The sequence below is a fragment of the Oncorhynchus mykiss genome, chromosome 19 (genome assembly GCF_057628025.1).
Source record: "Oncorhynchus mykiss isolate SJ-2025 chromosome 19, ASM5762802v1, whole genome shotgun sequence".
In the NCBI taxonomy this organism is placed as follows: domain Eukaryota; kingdom Metazoa; phylum Chordata; class Actinopteri; order Salmoniformes; family Salmonidae; genus Oncorhynchus; species Oncorhynchus mykiss.
In genome coordinates this window covers 58,464,371-58,483,302 of record NC_143040.1, presented here as the reverse complement: position 1 = coordinate 58,483,302, position 18,932 = coordinate 58,464,371, and the positions used below count along the sequence as shown (strand labels likewise).

The following is an 18,932-nucleotide window of genomic DNA, read 5'->3' as shown; positions in this document are numbered from 1 at the left end:
CTGTGAAAGAACACTCCATTCGTGGAGATGATTATAGAATGTTTGCATAAAACATTTGCCTGATGTTGCAAGAACGTATACTAACTATAAAACATTTAATCTGTTCTTTAAAAGGTTCCCGGATTGTTTCATTAAGTTGTGTGAACATTGTGGGGACATCCCAAAAAATATGTTACCAAAACATAAAAACTGTCCATTTGTGTGGAATGATTCTACAATGTTTCTTTTAGGGTGCAAAAAACCTTGACCTGATGTTACAAGAATGTTCCCGGAGTACATTTTGTCTGTCCTTTAAAGGTTTCCAGAACGTTTCATTAGGTTGTGGTAACATTGTGGGGACGTGACAAGAGATATGTTCCCAAAACACGCTCAATTGTGATGACATTCATACAAGGTTTAGGTTAGGCTGCACAGGACATTTCCTTTATGTTGTAAGACTGAAGTTCAGAGCATATTTGTTTTAGGTTTAACATAATATTCCATTGATGTTCACACAATATACATTTTACCTCGTCTTTGGAGGTCCTCAGAACAGTACAAGAACATTTATCAAATGTTATATACAGTAAAAGCTTGACCAAATTTTACCACAACACTCTCAGCATGCAAATGAAAGCTTAAGAAAGCAGACTGGAATACATCCCCATTATGTTTCTTTCCATATTGAATGGCAATTCTCATTTGATGATTGTATTGTAGGCAGGGTTGGGGAGTAACGGATTACATGTAAGAGATTACAAAAAACGTTAACTGTAATACCAGCAATATTGGAATTAGATTACAGATCATTTTGAAAAACTAGATTATTACTTTGAGGATTAGTTTTAAATTCAGAGAGGACGTTTGCGCCAAAGAATTTGACAATCCTCTATTTTCTCAATAACATTCTAATTCAGCATTGAAAAAAGGCGCAAGTTGAAGTTTGTTTCACACGTCAGAGACCACAATGATGACACACCAAATATGTATGATGGATCGTGTTATCCGTGACTACCTCATAAAGCTGGTTGAGAGAATGCCAAGAGTGTGCAAAGTTGTCATCAAGGCAAAGGGTGGCTATTTGAAAAATAACAAATCTATTTTGATTTGTTTAACACTTTTTTGGTTACTAAATGATTCCATATGTGTTATTTCATAGTTTTGATATATTCACTATTATTCTACAATGTAGAAAATAGTCAAAATAAAGAAAAACCCTTCAATGAGTAGGTGTTCTAAATCTTTTGACGGGTAGTGTATGTACGCCACAGTTCAAAAGTTTGGGATCACTTAAAAATTGTCCTTGTTTTTGAAAGAAAAGCACATTTTTTGTCCATTAAATAACAAAATGAATCAGAAATACAGTGTAGACATTGTTAATGTTGTAAATGACTATTGTAGTTAGAAACGGCAGATGGTTTTATGGAATATCTACATAGGCATACACAGGCCCATTATCAGCAACCATCACTCCTGTGTTCCAATGGTATGTTGTGTTTAAAAAAAATATATATTATTATTATTATTATTGATATGACAACAGCCAGTGAAAGTGTAGGGCGCCAAATTCATAAATCTCATAATTAAAATTCCTCAAACATACATGTATCTTATACCGTTTTAAAAGTAATCTTGTTGTTAATCCCACCACAGTGTCCGATTTCAAATAGGCTTTACAGCGAAAACACCACATTATGTTAGGTCACCACCAACTCACAGAAAAATTCAGCCATTTTTCCAGCCAAAGAGGAGTCACAAATAGCCCAAATAGAGATAGAATTAATCATTAACCTTTGATGATCTTCATCAGATGACACTTATAGGACTTCATGTTACACAATACATGTATGTTTTGTTTGATAAAGTTAATCTCAGTATACATTGACGCGTTACGTTCACTAGTTCCAAAAACATCTGGTGATATTGCAGAGAGCCACATAATTTTACAGAAATACTCATTATAAATGTCGATAAATACAATTGTTAGACATGAAAATATAGATATACCTCTCCTTAATGCAACCGCTGTGTCAGAAAAGCAAATCATGAGACGGCGCTCAGAAAAAAATAAATTATCCGCCATGTTCAACAGAAATCAGAAATATCATTATAAATATTCCCTTACCTTTGATGATCTTCATCAGAATGAACTCCCAGGCATCCTAGTTCCACAATAAATGTTTGTTTTGTTCGATAATATCCATTACTTATGTCCAAGTAGCTACTTTTGTTAGCGTGTTTAGTACACAAATCCAAACGCTCGTGCAGGTCCAGCCGAACGAAAACTTCAAAAATGTTGTTAACATAAATCTTCAATAACGTTCCAACTGGAGAATTCCTATGTCTGTAGAAAAGCCATGGAACGCAGGTCGCCATCATGTGAAATGCGTTTGACCAGGACCTGGCTCTCTGCCAGACCACTGACTCAAACAGCTCCCATCCGGCTCCACATCACAGTAGAAGCCTCATTCAAGTTTCTAAAGACGGTTGACATCTAGTGGAAGCCTTAGGAAGTGCAACCTAACCAATATCCCACTGTGTATTCAATAGGGGCTGGGTTGAAAATCGACCAACCTCAGATTTCCCACTTCCTGTTTGGATTTCTTCTCAGGTTTTGCCTGCCATATGAGTTCTGTTATACTCACAGACATCATTCAAACAGTTTTAGAAACGTCAGAGTGTTTTCTATCCAATAGTAATAATAATATGCATATATTAGCAACTGGGACTGAGGAGCAGGCCGTTTACTCTGGGCACCTTTCATCCAAGCTACTCAATACTGCCCCTACAGCCATAAGAAGTCTAACCTATTTCTCTGGGTAACGGTGTTATTCACCATAACTTCATCCTCTTTATATGCTGTGCACTTCTCTTCATCACGTGTTAAATGTTTTATTATGAAATGTGATTTTGAAATTGAGGAAACGTCAAATTGTTTTCTTATTGAGTTTGAAGGTTCTTAGTTTGAAGGTTCTGAGAAGCATATGAACACACAACAATTCAAATCAAATGTTCAAGTTATTTAAAGGAAGCACTATCTAAATAAAATCACATTTTCAAGACTTTCAACATATGTGATGAAGGTAATGTCCTGTGCAACCCAACTTAAACATTGTATGAATGTCATCACAACTAAGCATATTTTGTGTTTTGGGAACCCATGTACCTACACTGTTCCCACAACCTAATTACATGTTCTGGGAAATTTTAAAGAATTCAGAAAGGCTGTTCTGTCAACATTCTTGCAACATCAAAGCAACGTTTGGTGCACCCTGATACAAACTTCACGTAAATGTCAGCACAACCGGACAGTTTTTGTGTTTTGGGAACATATCCCTTGTCCCCACAATCTAATGAAACATTCTGGGAATCTTTAAAGAACAGATTAAATATGTTCTAGGAACATTCTTGCAATATCAGGCAAATGTTTTATACAAACATTCTATAATCATCACCTCGACTGGACAGTTCTAGCGCTATGAGAATATTTGCCACAACCAAACTAATGTTCTGATAACTTTCACAGAAATACTTTTGATTTGCTGGATAGTATGGTAAAGTATAGACCAGGATACCTTTCTGTATGGGAGGGAGAGAGAGGGAGTGAGGGAAGGAGAGAGAGAGAGCGACAGAGAGACAGGGAAAGTGACAGAGGGTGATAAGAGATGAAGAGGGAGAATGAAGTGAGTATAGTGGTATAAATGGTGAAAAGCAGAGCGATAGATTTTAAAAAGACAAAAAAAAAGGAGATGGAGTCAAACGGTGAAAGATAGAGAGATAGAGGGGGAGAAGGAAAGCAGATGAGATAGAGGAACAGAGAACAAGGGGGAAAAGAGCAGAGAAAATGATCAAAACAGGAGGTTGTGGAAACCCTATAGTTTCAGGGTTGAATTGATATGACTGTGTTGTGTTTTGTTGTATACAGTATTGTAGCTGTAGGTTATGGTCTGAGTGAAACCTACCAGGAGGCGTTGCCGTGGGAGCTGTTGTCAAGGTGACAGAGGAGTTCCAGGTTCTGGGGGTTGTGGGAGTTGTGGGGATCATCTGGGGATTCATGGCTCCCTGACTCCCACTCTGGGGGCATCCTCCAAACAGCCCCACACGTCACCACGCGACTCTCACTGGCTGGAGGGGACAGGAGAAACAGGCAGAGTTACAGACCCGAAGAAGGTGTGGGAACTGGGAACTCACTCAGGACATGGGTGTGAATGAAAGACAGCACATGCAGGGTTCCAGCTGGACCAGATCTATAGGACCTACTTAGGGACCTGTTTTGGGGTTCTCATAAACCTGGTACAGCTAGATCCCTGTAGGTGCTGGCTTGCAATCAAATCCATTTCTTGAGTGTCCTGAAATGTACAGCGAGCTGACCGTGAGTAGATAGATCGAGCATGTCAAGTGACAGAAACATTCTTCATAAAAATAAATTCCATGTCTGACATGCATGTGTGTCTACAGTGGGATGGTCTGGTCTGGTCTCTGAGGTCTAACCCATTCCAGCAGCAGCTGTCATCATGTGAGCTGAAGAGTGTAGGGCCCAGCTGAGAAGAGAGGCAGAGAGAGGGATGAAGATTGTGAAAGAGAGCAATAGAGCAAGAGAGAGGAGATATAAAGAAAGAGAAACAGAATGAGAGACATAGCGAGAGACTAACTAACTGTGGGCCTCTCCCTCTGGTTTCAGCTGCCCCTAAAGGCCTACCCTGGCCTCCACGCCTCCCTGCTCTCCCAGTCTCTCACTCTGTCATGGCTGTCTACACATGTAAAGCTATGCCCCGTTCACACCTCCAACACACCACAACAAGAGAGACAGCCCATCTCCCCAGATCAGACAGTGAATAGGAAGGAATTGGCCTCAGCAGCACCTGTAGAGAAAACGATAGTGGGTAAAGTGAGGGCATATGATCTTCACGTGTTTTTGACTGGGGCTACTCCATTAGATTGGATGTCATGGTAATTACATTTCTCTCTTGAACTGCACTCTGACATAATGTGTATCACAGCCCTCCCCAAAGAGAGGAGAGTGAGAGTGCTGTGGCCTTGTTTTCAATGCCTCTCTCCTGGTTTCTCTCTTCACAACTACAGTAGCCTACACCCAGAGCTGATTCCAACTGTCACTAACCCCACCAAGGCCAAAGGCATCCATCTAATAAACTCAGAAATGTAATTACTTTTTTTTTCTCCACTCTTTCTCATTCAAATCGTCTCTTCATGTTTGTTTAGATTTGTAATTGTCTCGAGGCAACTGTTGCCAGAAGGAGTGTGAGAGAAATGGGACGTGTTACTTTAGCATAATTGCTCGCGTGAAATGGCAGGGTGGGAGCATGGTGTGAGTCTGGGCTTGTGTGTCATATCTTGGCCATGGTCAGGGGTACACATGGCTGGCTAGCAGGGTTCTCACCGCCTTGCCTAGATGGTTACCTTAAGTAACATCCTTTCATTTCAAGGCAGAATGCAGTTGCTATACCTTATGGGGTCATGAGATTTTCCTGAACACACAACTTGAGCAGGAAAAACACTGGCCCCTAGTTGTGAGAGAGACTAGTAACATAAAGACAGGAACAAGAGACTGAAAAAATGAGAGATAAAGAGCGAGAGAGGCAGACAGACAGAGAGAGTAGGAGAAAAAAAGAGAGATGCAAGGGGAGCGCGGGCGGGAGCCTCACTTTTGTTGTAGCAGGTCGTCAGCACGGCTTTATCTGCAGGACTGGCGCTGATGTGCCATATCTCCCCTGCCTGGTGCTGCAGGACGCTCTTACTAATGATGTTATTCTCATCATCAAAGTCAATGATGTGGATCTGTGGAAAGGAGAAAGGAAGAGCGGAGAGAGAGAGAGGCGGGAGGAGAGAGAGTGAGGGAAGGAGAGCGATAGAGGGGAGAGCAGTGTGGACAAGGTTCTAGTGAGAACAGACAGAGGAGCGCCTCCTCCCCCTCATCTTTCACCAGTCGCCCTAACCCTCAGCAGTTCAAAGCACCCCTCACACAAAAAGGTTCCGTCTTTAATATGACAGTGAACACAACCTTAAATGCAGACATCACTTATTAAGATATATTAACTTCACACACCCACTGCGATTTTTGTCTTGATTTCCTCTTAAAAGCAGCGATTAAACACTCCTTCAGAACTTGAAATCAGATTCAGAGGAGTTACAGAGAGTGCCACGTCTTAGACGGAAAGAAAGGTCCAATAGAGGAAAACCGATCAAATCTAGTTTGCACCCTTCACGACATATGATAAGTAACGTGTGGAACACCAGAGCAGGCAGGGGTCACTATCTGTGAAATTAGTATGTTATTATCACTGTAATTTTATTGTGTTACTATTTCCTTTTTTATTTACACTGAACAAAAATATAAACGCAACATGTAAAGCATTAGTCCCACGGTTCATGAGATGAAATAAAAGATCCCAGAAATTTGAGACACGCAAAAAGCTTATTTCTCTACAATTTTGTGCACAAATGAGTTATATACAGTGCCTTGCGAAAGTATTCGGCCCCTTGAACTTTGCGACTTTTTGCCACATTTCAGGCTTCAAACATAAAAATATAAAACTGTATTTTTTTGTGAAGAATCAACAACAAGTGGGACACAATCATGAAGTGGAATGACATTTATTGGATATTTCAAACTTTTTTAACAAATCAAAAACTGAAAAATTGGGCGTACAAAATTATTCAGCCCCCTTAAGTTAATACTTTGTAGCGCCACCTTTTGCTGCGATTACAGCTGTAAGTCGCTTGGGGTATGTCTCTATCAGTTTTGCACATCGAGAGACTGAAATTATTTCCCATTCCTCCTTGCAAAACAGCTCGAGCTCAGTAAGGTTGGATGGAGAGCATTTGTGAACAGCAGTTTTCAGTTCTTTCCACAGATTCTCGATTGGATTCAGGTCTGGACTTTGACTTGGCCATTCTAACACCTGGATATGTTTATTTTTGAACCATTCCATTTTAGATTTTGCTTTATGTTTTGGATCATTGTCTTGTTGGAAGACAAATCTCCGTCCCAGTCTCAGGTCTTTTGCAGACTCCATCAGGTTTTCTTCCAGAATGGTCCTGTATTTGGCTCCATCCATCTTCCCATCAATTTTAACCATCTTCCCTGTCCCTGCTGAAGAAAAGCAGGCCCAAACCATGATGCTGCCACCACCATGTTTGACAGTGAGGATGGTGTGTTCAGCTGTGTTGCTTTTACGCCAAACATAACGTTTTGCATTGTTGCCAAAAAGTTCATTTTTGGTTTCATCTGACCAGAGTACCTGCTTCCACATGTTTGGTGTGTCTCCCAGGTGGCTTGTGGCAAACTTTAAACGACACTTTTTATGGATATCTTTAAGAAATGGCTTTCTTCTTGCCACTCTTCCATAAAGGCCAGATTTGTGCAATATACGACTGATTGTTGTCCTATGGACAGAGTCTCCCACCTCAGCTGTAGATCTCTGCAGTTCATCCAGAGTGATCATGGTCCTCTTGGCTGCATCTCTGATCAGTCTTCTCCTTGTATGAGCTGAAAGTTTAGAGGGACGGCCAGGTCTTGGTAGATTTGCAGTGGTCTGATACTCCTTCCATTTCAATATTATCGCTTGCACAGTGCTCCTTGGGATGTTTAAAGCTTGGGAAATCGTTTTGTATCCAAATCCGGCTTTAAACTTCTTCACAACAGTATCTCGGACCTGCCTGGTGTGTTCCTTGTTCTTCATGATGCTCTCTGCGCTTTTAACGGACCTCTGTGACTATCACAGTGCAGGTGCATTTATACGGAGACTTGATTACACACAGGTGGATTGTATTTATCATCATTAGTCATTTAGGTCAACATTGGATCATTCAGAGATCCTCACTGAACTTCTGGAGAGAGTTTGCTGCACTGAAAGTAAAGGGGCTGAATAATTTTGCACGCCCAATTTTTCAGTTTTTGATTTGTTAAAAAAGTTTGAAATATCCAATAAATGTCATTCCACTTCATGATTGTGTCTCACTTGTTGTTGATTCTTCACAAAAAAATACAGTTTTATATTTTTATGTTTGAAGCCTGAAATGTGGCAAAAGGTCGCAAAGTTCAAGGGGGCCGAATACTTTCGCAAGGCACTGTATATAACTATATATATATATATATATATAGTTATATATATATATAATATAATATATCCACCTGACAGGTGTGGCATATCAAGAAGCTGATTAAACAGGATGATCATTACACAGGTGCACCTTGTGCTGGGGACAATTGTGCTAAAGGCACTCTAAAACGTGCAGTTTTGTCACACAACACAATGCCATAGATGTCTCAAGTTTTGAGGGAGCGTGCAATTGAAATGCTAACTGCAGGAATGTCCACCAGATCTATTGCCAGAGATGTTAATTGAGATGTTAATTTCTCTATCATAAGCTGCGTCCATTGTCGTTTTAGAGAATTTGGCAGTACATCTAACCGGCCTCACAACCCGCAGACCACGTGTAACCACACCAGACCAGGAACTCCACATCCAGCTTCTTCACCTGCGGGATTGTCTGAGACAGCCATCCAAACAGCTGATGAAACTGTGGGTTTGCACAACCAAAGAATTGCTGCACAAACTGTCGGAAACCGTCTCATGGAAGCTCATCTGCGTGCTCACGTCCTCACCAGGGTCTTGGCCTGACTGCAGTTTGGTATTGTGACCGACTTCAGTGAGCAAATCTTCACCTTCGATGGTCATTGGCACGCTGGAGAAGTGTGCTCTTCACGGATGAATCCCGGTTTCAACTGTGCCGGGCAGATGACAGAAAGCATGTATGGCGTTGTGTGGGCAAGTGATGTGCTGATGTCAACGTTGTGAACAGATAGCCCCATGGTGGCAGTGGGGTTATGGTATGGGCAGGCAAACACTTACAGACAACAAACACAATTGCATTTTATCAATGGCAATTTCATTGGGCAATGGTTGAGAGGTGTTGTGGACCCAAAGCTTCCTGTTTAATAGATTGCAGTTTGTCTAACAGCCATGAAGCTATCTTGCTATCATCTTCAAGGTCAGCAGACTAAAGAGTTGGCATTACAATAGAAAACGTAGGCCTAATATTTGCAAGCAAGCTGTGTGCAGGACATGGGAACTTCTATTGACTTGACTTAGGCCTATTTGAATTGACAATTATGGAAATCTATTTTATAGATATTTGACTTAGGTGGTAAAGCAGCGACAATCAAGAGGTTTGATGTGGTTAATAACACCCGTCATTCTAATAAGGCTGAGTCTCACGACACTGTGGGGGCCATTAATCTGGTTGCACTGGACAATAACTCCAGGCACTCCTCTACCCTATTCACTTTTTACAGGCAGGGAGGAGAGGAGCAGAGTATCGGAGCAGCAGAATACAGCGTCCTTCAGCTGCCTCAAAGTCACACAGGCTGCCATTAACCTTGGGCTGGACCACAACGAGCAAAGATTATTACACAAAGTTATAATTTTATGGAGGGGAGACACACAAATAAATTCCGGTGTTGGTGGGACAGGGTAATTGGAGGGAAGAGGAAGAGCAGTAATAGGGCCCCTGAATGAACCCAGGGTGGAGGACAAGTCCCATGGGTGATTTATCCTGCGTTATTCCCCAGCCGGAGCCAGCGGAGTGACTTATCCCTGCATCCCTCTCTCAGCCCAGTCGGGCTTCCTTCCCAGCCTGTTGTAATTATGGATAAAAAGGAGCTAGCCGACGGTCCCCACTTTTGGGCCTTTAGTTAAAGCTCTTTAGTGGTGCGGATGACAGTAAGTGGGACAGAGGAGAAGGGAACTGGCAGAAGTGGCAGGGCTGAGATGTTTTAATGCCACACAAACTGGGGGAGCCCCAAAGTTCTGCCATTCATATTGCGCTGCCCTCTCAAGGCTGGAGTGGCACTTAAGGTGAGAGGAAGGGAGGGTATAAATTAGATATCTGAAGCCCACATTACAGAGGCAGGAAGCTTAGTGACACGTCCAAGCTACTGTATAAGTACCTGAGGCCAGAGACAATCAGGTGGTGTCTCTATGTGACCAATGGCTGGGGGTGGGACTGAAACCATCTTCAAGGAGGAGTCCACTTGCTGGAACAGCCAATAATCATAAGTGAAACAGCATTGTGATAAGGATGGGATGAAATTATTGCTCCCTTTGTTGTGACTGCAATGCATTCAGAAATGCTGGTACAAAACACCTAAAAGTCTGTTTTTCAATTCTCAACAACAGTGCTTGGTGCAGGCGTCACAGCAGTACTATCATTAGAAGTATTTTCCTCTCAAAAACATGGCGTGGGTGATCAAACATAAGTACTGTTTGTCTGTTCAACCACCAGGATAGATTTGGAATGGGCTCCAGCGACATATTTGAACACCCACAGCCAGAATTTAAAAAAAAAACATAGACCATTTTCTCACCAAAGGATGCCAAAACCATTTCAACACAGACATCAGTCTCTCCTCTCTCCCTCTCTGAAATCAGTAATTACACACACACATTTATGGCCAACTGTTTCTGTGGTCTGTCTGCATGATGACCTAGGAAACACACACACACACACGCACACACGCGCACACACGCACACACACGCACACACACACAAGGATGGGTTGTAGTCAGCCCAATAATAGTGCCAAAGGCCAAGGCTAAGCCTGTTCTCACAGCACTACCTGGTCTTCACAGCACTACCTGGTCCTCACAGCACTACCTGGTCCACACAGCACTACCTGGTCCACACAGCACTACCTGGTCCACACAGCACTATCTGGTCCACACAGCACTACCTGGTCCACACAGCACTACCTGGTCCACACAGCACTACCTGGTCCACACAGCACTACCTGGTCCACACAGCACTATCTGGTCCTCACAGCACTACCTGGTCTTCACAGCACTACCTGGTCCTCACAGCACTACCTGGTCCACACAGCACTACCTGGTCCACACAGCACTACCTGGTCCACACAGCACTATCTGGTCCACACAGCACTATCTGGTCCACACAGCACTATCTGGTCCACACAGCACTATCTGGTCCACACAGCACTATCTGGTCCACACAGCACTACCTGGTCCGCACAGCACTACCTGGTCCGCACAGCACTACCTGGTCCGCACAGCACTACCTGGTCCGCACAGAACTACCTGGTCCGCACAGAACTACCTGGTCCGCACAGCACTACCTGGTCCACACAGCACTACCTGGTCCGCACAGAACTACCTGGTCCACACAGCACTACCTGGTCCGCACAGCACTACCTGGTCCGCACAGCACTACCTGGTCCGCACAGAACTACCTGGTCCGCACAGAACTACCTGGTCCGCACAGAACTACCTGGTCCGCACAGAACTACCTGGTCCGCACAGAACTACCTGGTCCACACAGCACTACCTGGTCCACACAGAACTACCTGGTCCACACAGCACTACCTGGTCCGCACAGCACTACCTGGTCCGCACAGCACTACCTGGTCCACACAGCACTACCTGGTCCACACAGCACTACCTGGTCCACACAGCACTACCTGGTCCACACAGCTCTACCTGGTCTTCACAGCACTACCTGGTCCACACAGAACTACCTGGTCCACACAGCACTACCTGGTCCACACAGCACTACCTGGTCCGCACAGCACTACCTGGTCCACACAACACTACCTGGTCCACACAGAACTACACAGCCAAAGAGCTACATCAGATAAAGGATCAAGTGAGTCCACTGTGGATGTTGTTCCCATCAAAAATATATAGTACGCTTTTAGTACAACTTTAGATTACATCCAAAAGTGGGCCCCACATTAGAAGAACAGACACTACCAATACCCTTCCTAGATGGTCTTCCACTGGATAGGCTATATACAGCTGTAAGGTGTACTACACTTGGTAAGTACAGTCGTTTGACTCACCTGATTGTCAAATTTGAGAGATTGAGTGCCCACAAGAAAGCGAATGGCATCCGATTCAGCTGTCTGAGAAGTAAGTGCACGAGCCTGCAAAACAAAATACAGTTGGTACATTGTAAAACTGTAACTAATGTACACTACCGGTCAAAAGGTTTAGAACACCTACTCATTCACTGGTTTTTCTTTATTTTTTACTATTTTATACATTGTAGAATAATAGTGAAGACATCAAAACTATGAAATAACACATATGGAATTATGTATTGACCAAAAAAAAGTGTCAAACAAAACAAAATATATTTTATATTTAAGATTCATCAACTAGCCACCCTTTGCCTTGATGACAACATTATCTCAACCAGCTTCATTAGGTAGTCACCTAGAATGCACTTCAGTTAACAAGTGTGCCTTCTTAAAAAGTTAATTTGTGGAATTTCTTTCCTTCTTAATGCATTTGAGCATTAAGGTAGGGGGGGTATACAGAAGACAACCCTATTTGGTAAAAGACCAAGTCTATATTATGGCAAGAACAGCTCAAATTAAGCAAAGAGATACAACAGCGCTATGATGAAACTGGTGAGGACCACCACAGTAATGGAAGACAGAGAGTTACCTCTGCTCTGTTCATTAGAGTTACCAGCCTCAGAAATTGCAGCCCCAAAAAAGCCTTCAAATCAAATCCAATTTTATTTGTCACATACACATGGTTAGCAGAGTGTGGCGAAATGCTTGTGCTTCTAGTTCCGACAATGCTGTAGTAACCAACGAGTAATCTAACCTATCAATTTCACAACAACTACCTGATACACACACGTGTAAAGGAATGAAGAATATGTACATAAAAATATATGAATGAGTGATGGTACAGAACGGCATAGGCAAGATGCAGTAGATGGTATTGGGTACAGTATATACATATGAGATGAGTAATGTAGGCTATGTAAACATATAAAAGTGGCATTGTTTAAAGTGGCTAGTGATACATGTATTACATCAAGATGGCATGATGCAGTAGATGGTATAGAGTACAGTATATACATATGAGATGAGTAATGTAGGGTATGTAAACATTATATGAAGTGTTCAAGTGTTCAAGTAACAGACACATCTCAACATCAACTGCGTGAATCAGGCCTTCATGGTCAAATTGCTGCTAAGAAACAACTACTAAAGGACACAAATAAGAATAAGAGACTTGATTGGGCCAAGAAACACGAGCAATGGACAATAGACCGGTGGAAATTTGTCCTTTGGTCTGGAGTCCAAATTGGAGATTTTTGATTCCAACCGCTGTGTCTTTGTGAGATGGATGATCTCCTCATGTGTGGTTCCCACCATGAAGCATGGAAGAGGAGATGTTATGGTGTGGGGGTGCTTTGCTGGTGACACTGTCTGTGATTTATTTAGAATTAAAGGCACACTTAACCAGCATGGCTACCACAGCATTCGGCAGCAGTACGCCATACCATCTGGTTTGGGCTTAGTGGGACTAGCATTTGTTTTTCAACAGGACAATGACCCAACACACTTCCAGGCTGTGTAAGGGCTATTTTACCAAGAAGGAGAGTGATGAAGTGCTGCATCAGATGTCCTTGCCTCCACAATCCCCCGGCCTCAACCAAATTAAGATAGTTTGTGATTAGTCTGACCGCAGAGTGAAGGAAAAACAGCCAACAAGTGTTCAGCATACGTGGGAACTCCTTCAAGACTGCCCCAGATGCTGGTTGAGAATGCCAAGAGTGTGCAAAGCTGTCATCGAGGCAAAGGGAGGCTATTTGAAGAGTCTCAAATAAAAAAAATAAAAAAACATTTGTTTGGTTACTACATGATTCCATATGTGTTATTTGATCGTTCTGATGTCTTCACTATTATTCTACAATGTAGAACATTGTACAAATTAAGAAAAACCCTTGAATGAGTAGGTGTTCTAAAACTCCTGACCGGTAGTGCACCGGTAGTGCATGTATGTACAGTATGTAATGCTATGCCTATACAGGGCTTTACGTGACGAATGTATCACTAAAACATGATGACATTGCAAAGCAAAAATGTTGACGTACATTGAAGAGAGTTCAGATTAATATTTGTCAACATTGGAGTTGCATAGCTAGGACGAGGTTGCACCAGTATTTGGCCGTTAGAGATGTCGACAAGTCATACTCCTCGTTGACGTCTCTAACGCCCAAATACTGTGGCAGGACGAGGTTGTCTGACATAGCTATACTGAATCCAGCTAACGTTAATGCATGCATATCTCCGACGTGGAACTGTACCTGAAATTCGAGGCCGTATATCACAGGTGCATCGTCCTCCATGTCCCACGTATGTTGCAAGCGTATTATTATTGCTTGAAAGCGTTACGTTTATTGTGAGATTTTACAAATAAACTGTTTATCCATCACCTCGCTGGATGTTATTTTAATTCCGCAAATGTTCAAATAAATACTTACGTAGCGTACAGTGAATGTCCGTAAATATATCTGGAGAAAGCAGATGTTTACGGTTTAAAATGCGTAAAATATTTAAGAATACCGATTCGACAGCTACGTAGGAAATTTGATTCCTGTTGGACACTGTACATTTCACTTCCTGGAAGATTCACGCAGGCGCACTATTGCCGTAGCGCAGTAGCCGTCATCATTCCTTAGCAAAGGTAATCTAAAGCGCCTTGTTTTTGTTTACATTGGTTTACAGTTTAATGGGGCAGGCTGATGCATCGCTACATGTTATTTATGTAAGCAAGTGATTTGTAGGAATATATTTATAAAGGTAGTTATGTCCTTTTTTTGCCATTTGAAGCACCTGTAGCATAGCACGCTAACTTTAGCTAGCCATCATTACCCAAAAAGCACAACAATCTAAGTTACTAGCCATAGAAATTGAATTAATCATTGTATTCTAAGCCCGTATGATACATTTCATTGTAAAGAACATGATAAAGTACTTACAATACATCATATTTTTAGGTAACCGGATTTATGATTCCTACATACTATTATTCTCAGGGAAAATATGGATAGCAACGAGACTCCTGTCACCCTGGACATCACAGGGGCAGTGGAGGTTGAACCCAACCTGAGTGAAGACCGTATCCCTCCAGAGCCAGCCCCCACCCTCTCACCCTCCTCTGTTGTCCTGTTCCTGGAGGAGATTATTGACCTGGGGTGCGAGTCCTTCATCACTCCCCAGGAGGACAGCCACAGCACACCCTCAGAGAGCCTGATGGACAAGCTCAACGACCATATGATGGAGAGTGTCATGATCTCTGACTCCACCAACAACAGTGAGGAGGAACATGTGGTTCCCATGGACAACCTGCTGGAGCAATTTGAGGAGAGAGAGGAGGAGCCAGCAGCAGCAGTGGTTAAAGAGACCTCAGTGGAGAAAGAGAAGAAGGAGGAGAAAGTGGATGATCTGATTGGACAAGACACTACTGAGATCAAGATAGAGGCTGCGATGATACAGACAAGTCCAGTAGCCTCTAGCCCTGAGGAACCAGTGGATGATGTGAAACCAGAGCCTACTACTGAAGAGCAGGATGTTGTCTCCGTCTCTGCTGTAACCCCAGAGGACAGCACCCCCAGCCCAGGCACCCCTAAGCATGAGGCAACACCCCTGGAGGCCAGCAGCAAAGGGACCACAACCAAGGACGAGCCCATCCCTGTGTGCACCATCTTCAGCCAGCCCAAAGCCCAGGCCCTGGTGCCACATTGCTTCCAGCCCACCCTCATTAAATCACCCAGCTTCAGTAGTGGCTGCGGCAGGGGGAGCACAGAGATTACCCCTAGTAAACTGGCTCCTCTGGTCCGCCAGCCTCACCAAGCTATTTTCTTACAGTGGCGATATCAACCCGGCTACTGACTTCTTTGACTCCTTCACCACCTCCTCCTCCTTCATCTCTGTCAGCAACCCTAACGCAGAGTCCCCAAAGTCATCCGCCCCACCGGAACACCAACTCTCTGCCTCCTCTGGGTCCTCTCTGTCCACCTTTGGGCCTTCAGAGTCCGGTACCCCCACCCCCAACTCCTTCTTTGGGCCTATCCAGACTGAACAAACCCCCATTCCCTTCACCAGGCTGTTCTCGGGTGGAGACTGCCCGTTTGCCAAGGCTCTGAACATGAGTGAAGCTGATAAGAGGTACGGCGCATGGCTGCCCTCTGAGGAGACCAGAAGGTGCTGTCTACCTCTTTCACCTTTAGATCGCTGTACTTCTACTTATTCAGTGATAGAAGACCGTGTAAATGGCTATGTTTGCTGAGTCTGGGTAGTGTGCATGCAGCAGATAGATACCCTTGATATTCTGTGATGACTACCTAGAGTATGCCACACCTTCCTCATAGAATGGTGTTGTTAATAGCACAGCTCCATAAAATACCCTATCATTTCTCTGGCTCACCTCTCTCCCCTACCCCTACATAAAGCATGAAGATTAGTCTGAATAGCGACCTCTCCTCCTCCTTCACCCTATCCTCCTCCCACCATCTTAGCCGCTGACCCGCAAACGACCCTGACCTGCACTTGGTATTTAAAACGTATGCACCATAGCAGCCGGCAGAGAGATGGAGAGAGAATAGAAGGGAGGGAGGAGATCCTCCAGGCTCTGAGTTCTCTCCTGCTGTGCCAATGTATAATGCATGGGAGCTGTGTACATATTTCAAGGCCTTCTGGTCTCTGCTTACACAAACATACACATCTGGTGCTGGACTGCAGTCTGCATGGATGCACACATACACACCCTCTCACAGAGTAGACCACTTGACCGAAGGCTGAAAATACCACCTGGTGTGTGTGCGTCACTGACTCTACCGATGCACACCAGCCAGCGTGGGCGGCCCCCCAGTGTAAAGAGGGAGTGAAGGAGAAAAATAAAAAGAAGTAGAGTGAGTCAGGCAGGTCTGTTGAAATGTCAGTGGGCTTTGCTCCTCACAGCTCCAGACCGACTCAGCCAGTCAACCTTACACTGATCAATACCTCTGATTGATTGCACCAAATTTGAGACAACTGGGTAGTCTCTTTCTCGATTCGCTCAGTAAATGTTGGCAAGGTGTGTGTGTGTGTCTGGTTGTACAGAGCTGTGTGTACCCTGGGGTTGTTCTGACTAGTGAGATGTGTGTGTGTACACTCCTCCCCCCTGATTCTTGGGGCTGCTGGGAGCTGGTAGTGACTCATGCTGCAGTGCCAGAGTGTGACTGCACCCACTGCATCCACACAAACGCTGGCTCACACAGAGGGAGGAGCACAGAGATGAGGGAAGGGAAGAAGAAAGGGGAGAGGAAAGATAGAGGGAGTATGACAGAAGAGATGGGGAGGAAGGGAGGGAAGAAGATTTAATAGGCAGGGAAAGAAGAAAGATGAGGGGAGGGGATGTGAGGGATAAAGAGGAGGAATCAGCCTCTGTGGTAAGAGTGAGGCTTTGAGAACAGATGCTGTGTTCTCTCTCTCCTCTATCTATCTCACTCCATCATTCAATCCCCTGATGATCCACAGACAGTGGCAGTAGTGATATGCACCACTGAGTGAACATTATTCACATGTGGTAGAGCTCAACTAACATCTTATTAGCACCAACTTTACATACAGTAACTGAGTCCAAATATCATAGCTACACACTGTCACTTTAAATGGAACTGACCCCAACCCTGTATAATGTTGTGGAGAGGTCCTTTTTGTCTGTGCTGGATTAGCTGTCCTCTATCCCTCAGGTTCTCTCTCTTCCTTCTACCCCTCTCTCTTTTCTTCCTTTCAAGGCTAGTGACCCGTCTGTCCTCTGTCCCTCAGGTTCTCTCTTCCTTCTACCCCTCTCTCTTTTCTTCCTTTCAAGGCTAGTGACCCGTCTGTCCTCTGTCCCTCAGGTTCTCTCTTCCTTCTACCCCTCTCGCTTTTCTTCCTTTCAAGGCTAGTGACCCGTCTGTCCCTCAGGTTCTCTCTCTCTTCCTTCTACCCCTCTCGCTTTTCTTCCTTTTCAAGGCTAGTGACCCATCTGTCCCTCAGGTTCTCTCTCTCTCTTCCTTCTACCCCTCTCTCTTTTCTTCCTTTCAAGGCTAGTGACCCATCTGTCCCTCAGGTTCTCTCTCTCCTTCTACCCCTCTCTATTTTCTTCCTTTCAGGGCTAGTGACCCGTCTGTCCTCTCCCCTGAGTCGGCTAGTCAGCATTTCCCCTCTTGCTCAGCAGAGCTCAAGGCCTCCCTCCCTCTCACCCCACCCTCATTTCCTTGGAGGCTTGTGTGTGTGACCTGTCTCTCCTCCTTCTCTTGTGGCCAATGTCTGCTGCCCGCTCTTGCACAGCATTATCCATGGCTTCTGTCTGTCACCTTCCCTCCCTCTGGTGACCTGTCGCCCCCTCTCCCGAATCCCTCTCCATAGTGATTCTGGCCTAGGGCCTATATTTCTCCCTGTGGCTGGTCAGCGTCCCCTCTCTCTCAGCAGGGCCCAGTGCTGGCTAATCTGTCACTTTGATTAGCCAACTATCTCCTCCCCATTCCCCCGCCATCCCTCTCTTCCTCTGCGGCCAATGAACTCTCTCTCCTACCAGTGTGCTGGTGTCTGGGCCTGGAGCCTGTGTGCTGGGGCCAAATGTCCAGTGGAGGACAGGGCGGGGGCCGGGGGAGGTATGATCAACATCATTCCACCTTACATGCTGACCACACCGCTCACGTCGCAAAATAAATGTAAACATACATGTTATTTAATTGCACCCACACTGTTTGCGAGTGCCAACGAGCGTCTGTTGCCAAAGGTTAAAATAGAAGTCAGTTCTATTTGTGACGCTGAACATGGTGCAAGTCCTGCCTCTCCCATCTCCTCATAGGTTTATAGAAGCAGATACCCACGACCCATCTCCTCATTGGTTACCCACGTGGTTGATTGAAAGGTTAACTGAGTTTGGTCGGTCATTGTGGTAACTATGAAAGTTAGATGCCAATCGCCATATAAAGTCCAAAGAAGAAAAAGCCTGGAAGGAGGAGAGATGACTTGAAATGATTCGGTTGACTGTTTAATGTGTGGACTAATTGTCGGAGTAGAGGACCTTGTGCATTTCAGGTCAAATAACTCAACGTTTATATCCCAGGACAAATTAGCT

At 44.1% G+C, this 18,932-nt stretch overlaps 1 protein-coding gene and 1 pseudogene across 3 annotated transcripts in view; one reads left to right on the top strand and one right to left on the bottom strand.

Moving 5' to 3' along the window:
- The window catches only part of LOC110498063 (EARP-interacting protein homolog), a 50,595-nt gene extending 36,330 nt beyond the window's left edge, over window positions 1-14,265 (bottom strand). The window contains exons 1-4 of one of the 2 annotated variants that reach the window (XM_021574629.3): window positions 14,125-14,265; window positions 11,855-11,938; window positions 5,643-5,775; window positions 3,942-4,104 (exon numbers count right to left, since the gene is read on the bottom strand). In XM_021574629.3, coding sequence (XP_021430304.1) covers window positions 3,942-4,104; window positions 5,643-5,775; window positions 11,855-11,938; window positions 14,125-14,166 — 422 coding nt within the window. In that variant the 5' untranslated portion in view covers window positions 14,167-14,265. Of the gene's footprint in view, window positions 1-3,941; window positions 4,105-5,642; window positions 5,776-11,854; window positions 11,945-14,124 lie in introns of those variants that run through there. The other variant, XM_090211457.1, reaches the window with a different exon arrangement.
- Window positions 14,266-14,410: 145 nt separating this feature from the next.
- LOC110498062 (trafficking protein particle complex subunit 12-like) overlaps window positions 14,411-18,932 on the top strand; it is a 33,221-nt pseudogene continuing 28,699 nt past the window's right edge. Inside the window, exons 1-2 of the transcript XR_016489029.1 lie at window positions 14,411-14,504; window positions 14,818-16,024. The product of XR_016489029.1 is annotated as a trafficking protein particle complex subunit 12-like (transcript). The remainder of the gene's footprint in view (window positions 14,505-14,817; window positions 16,025-18,932) is intronic.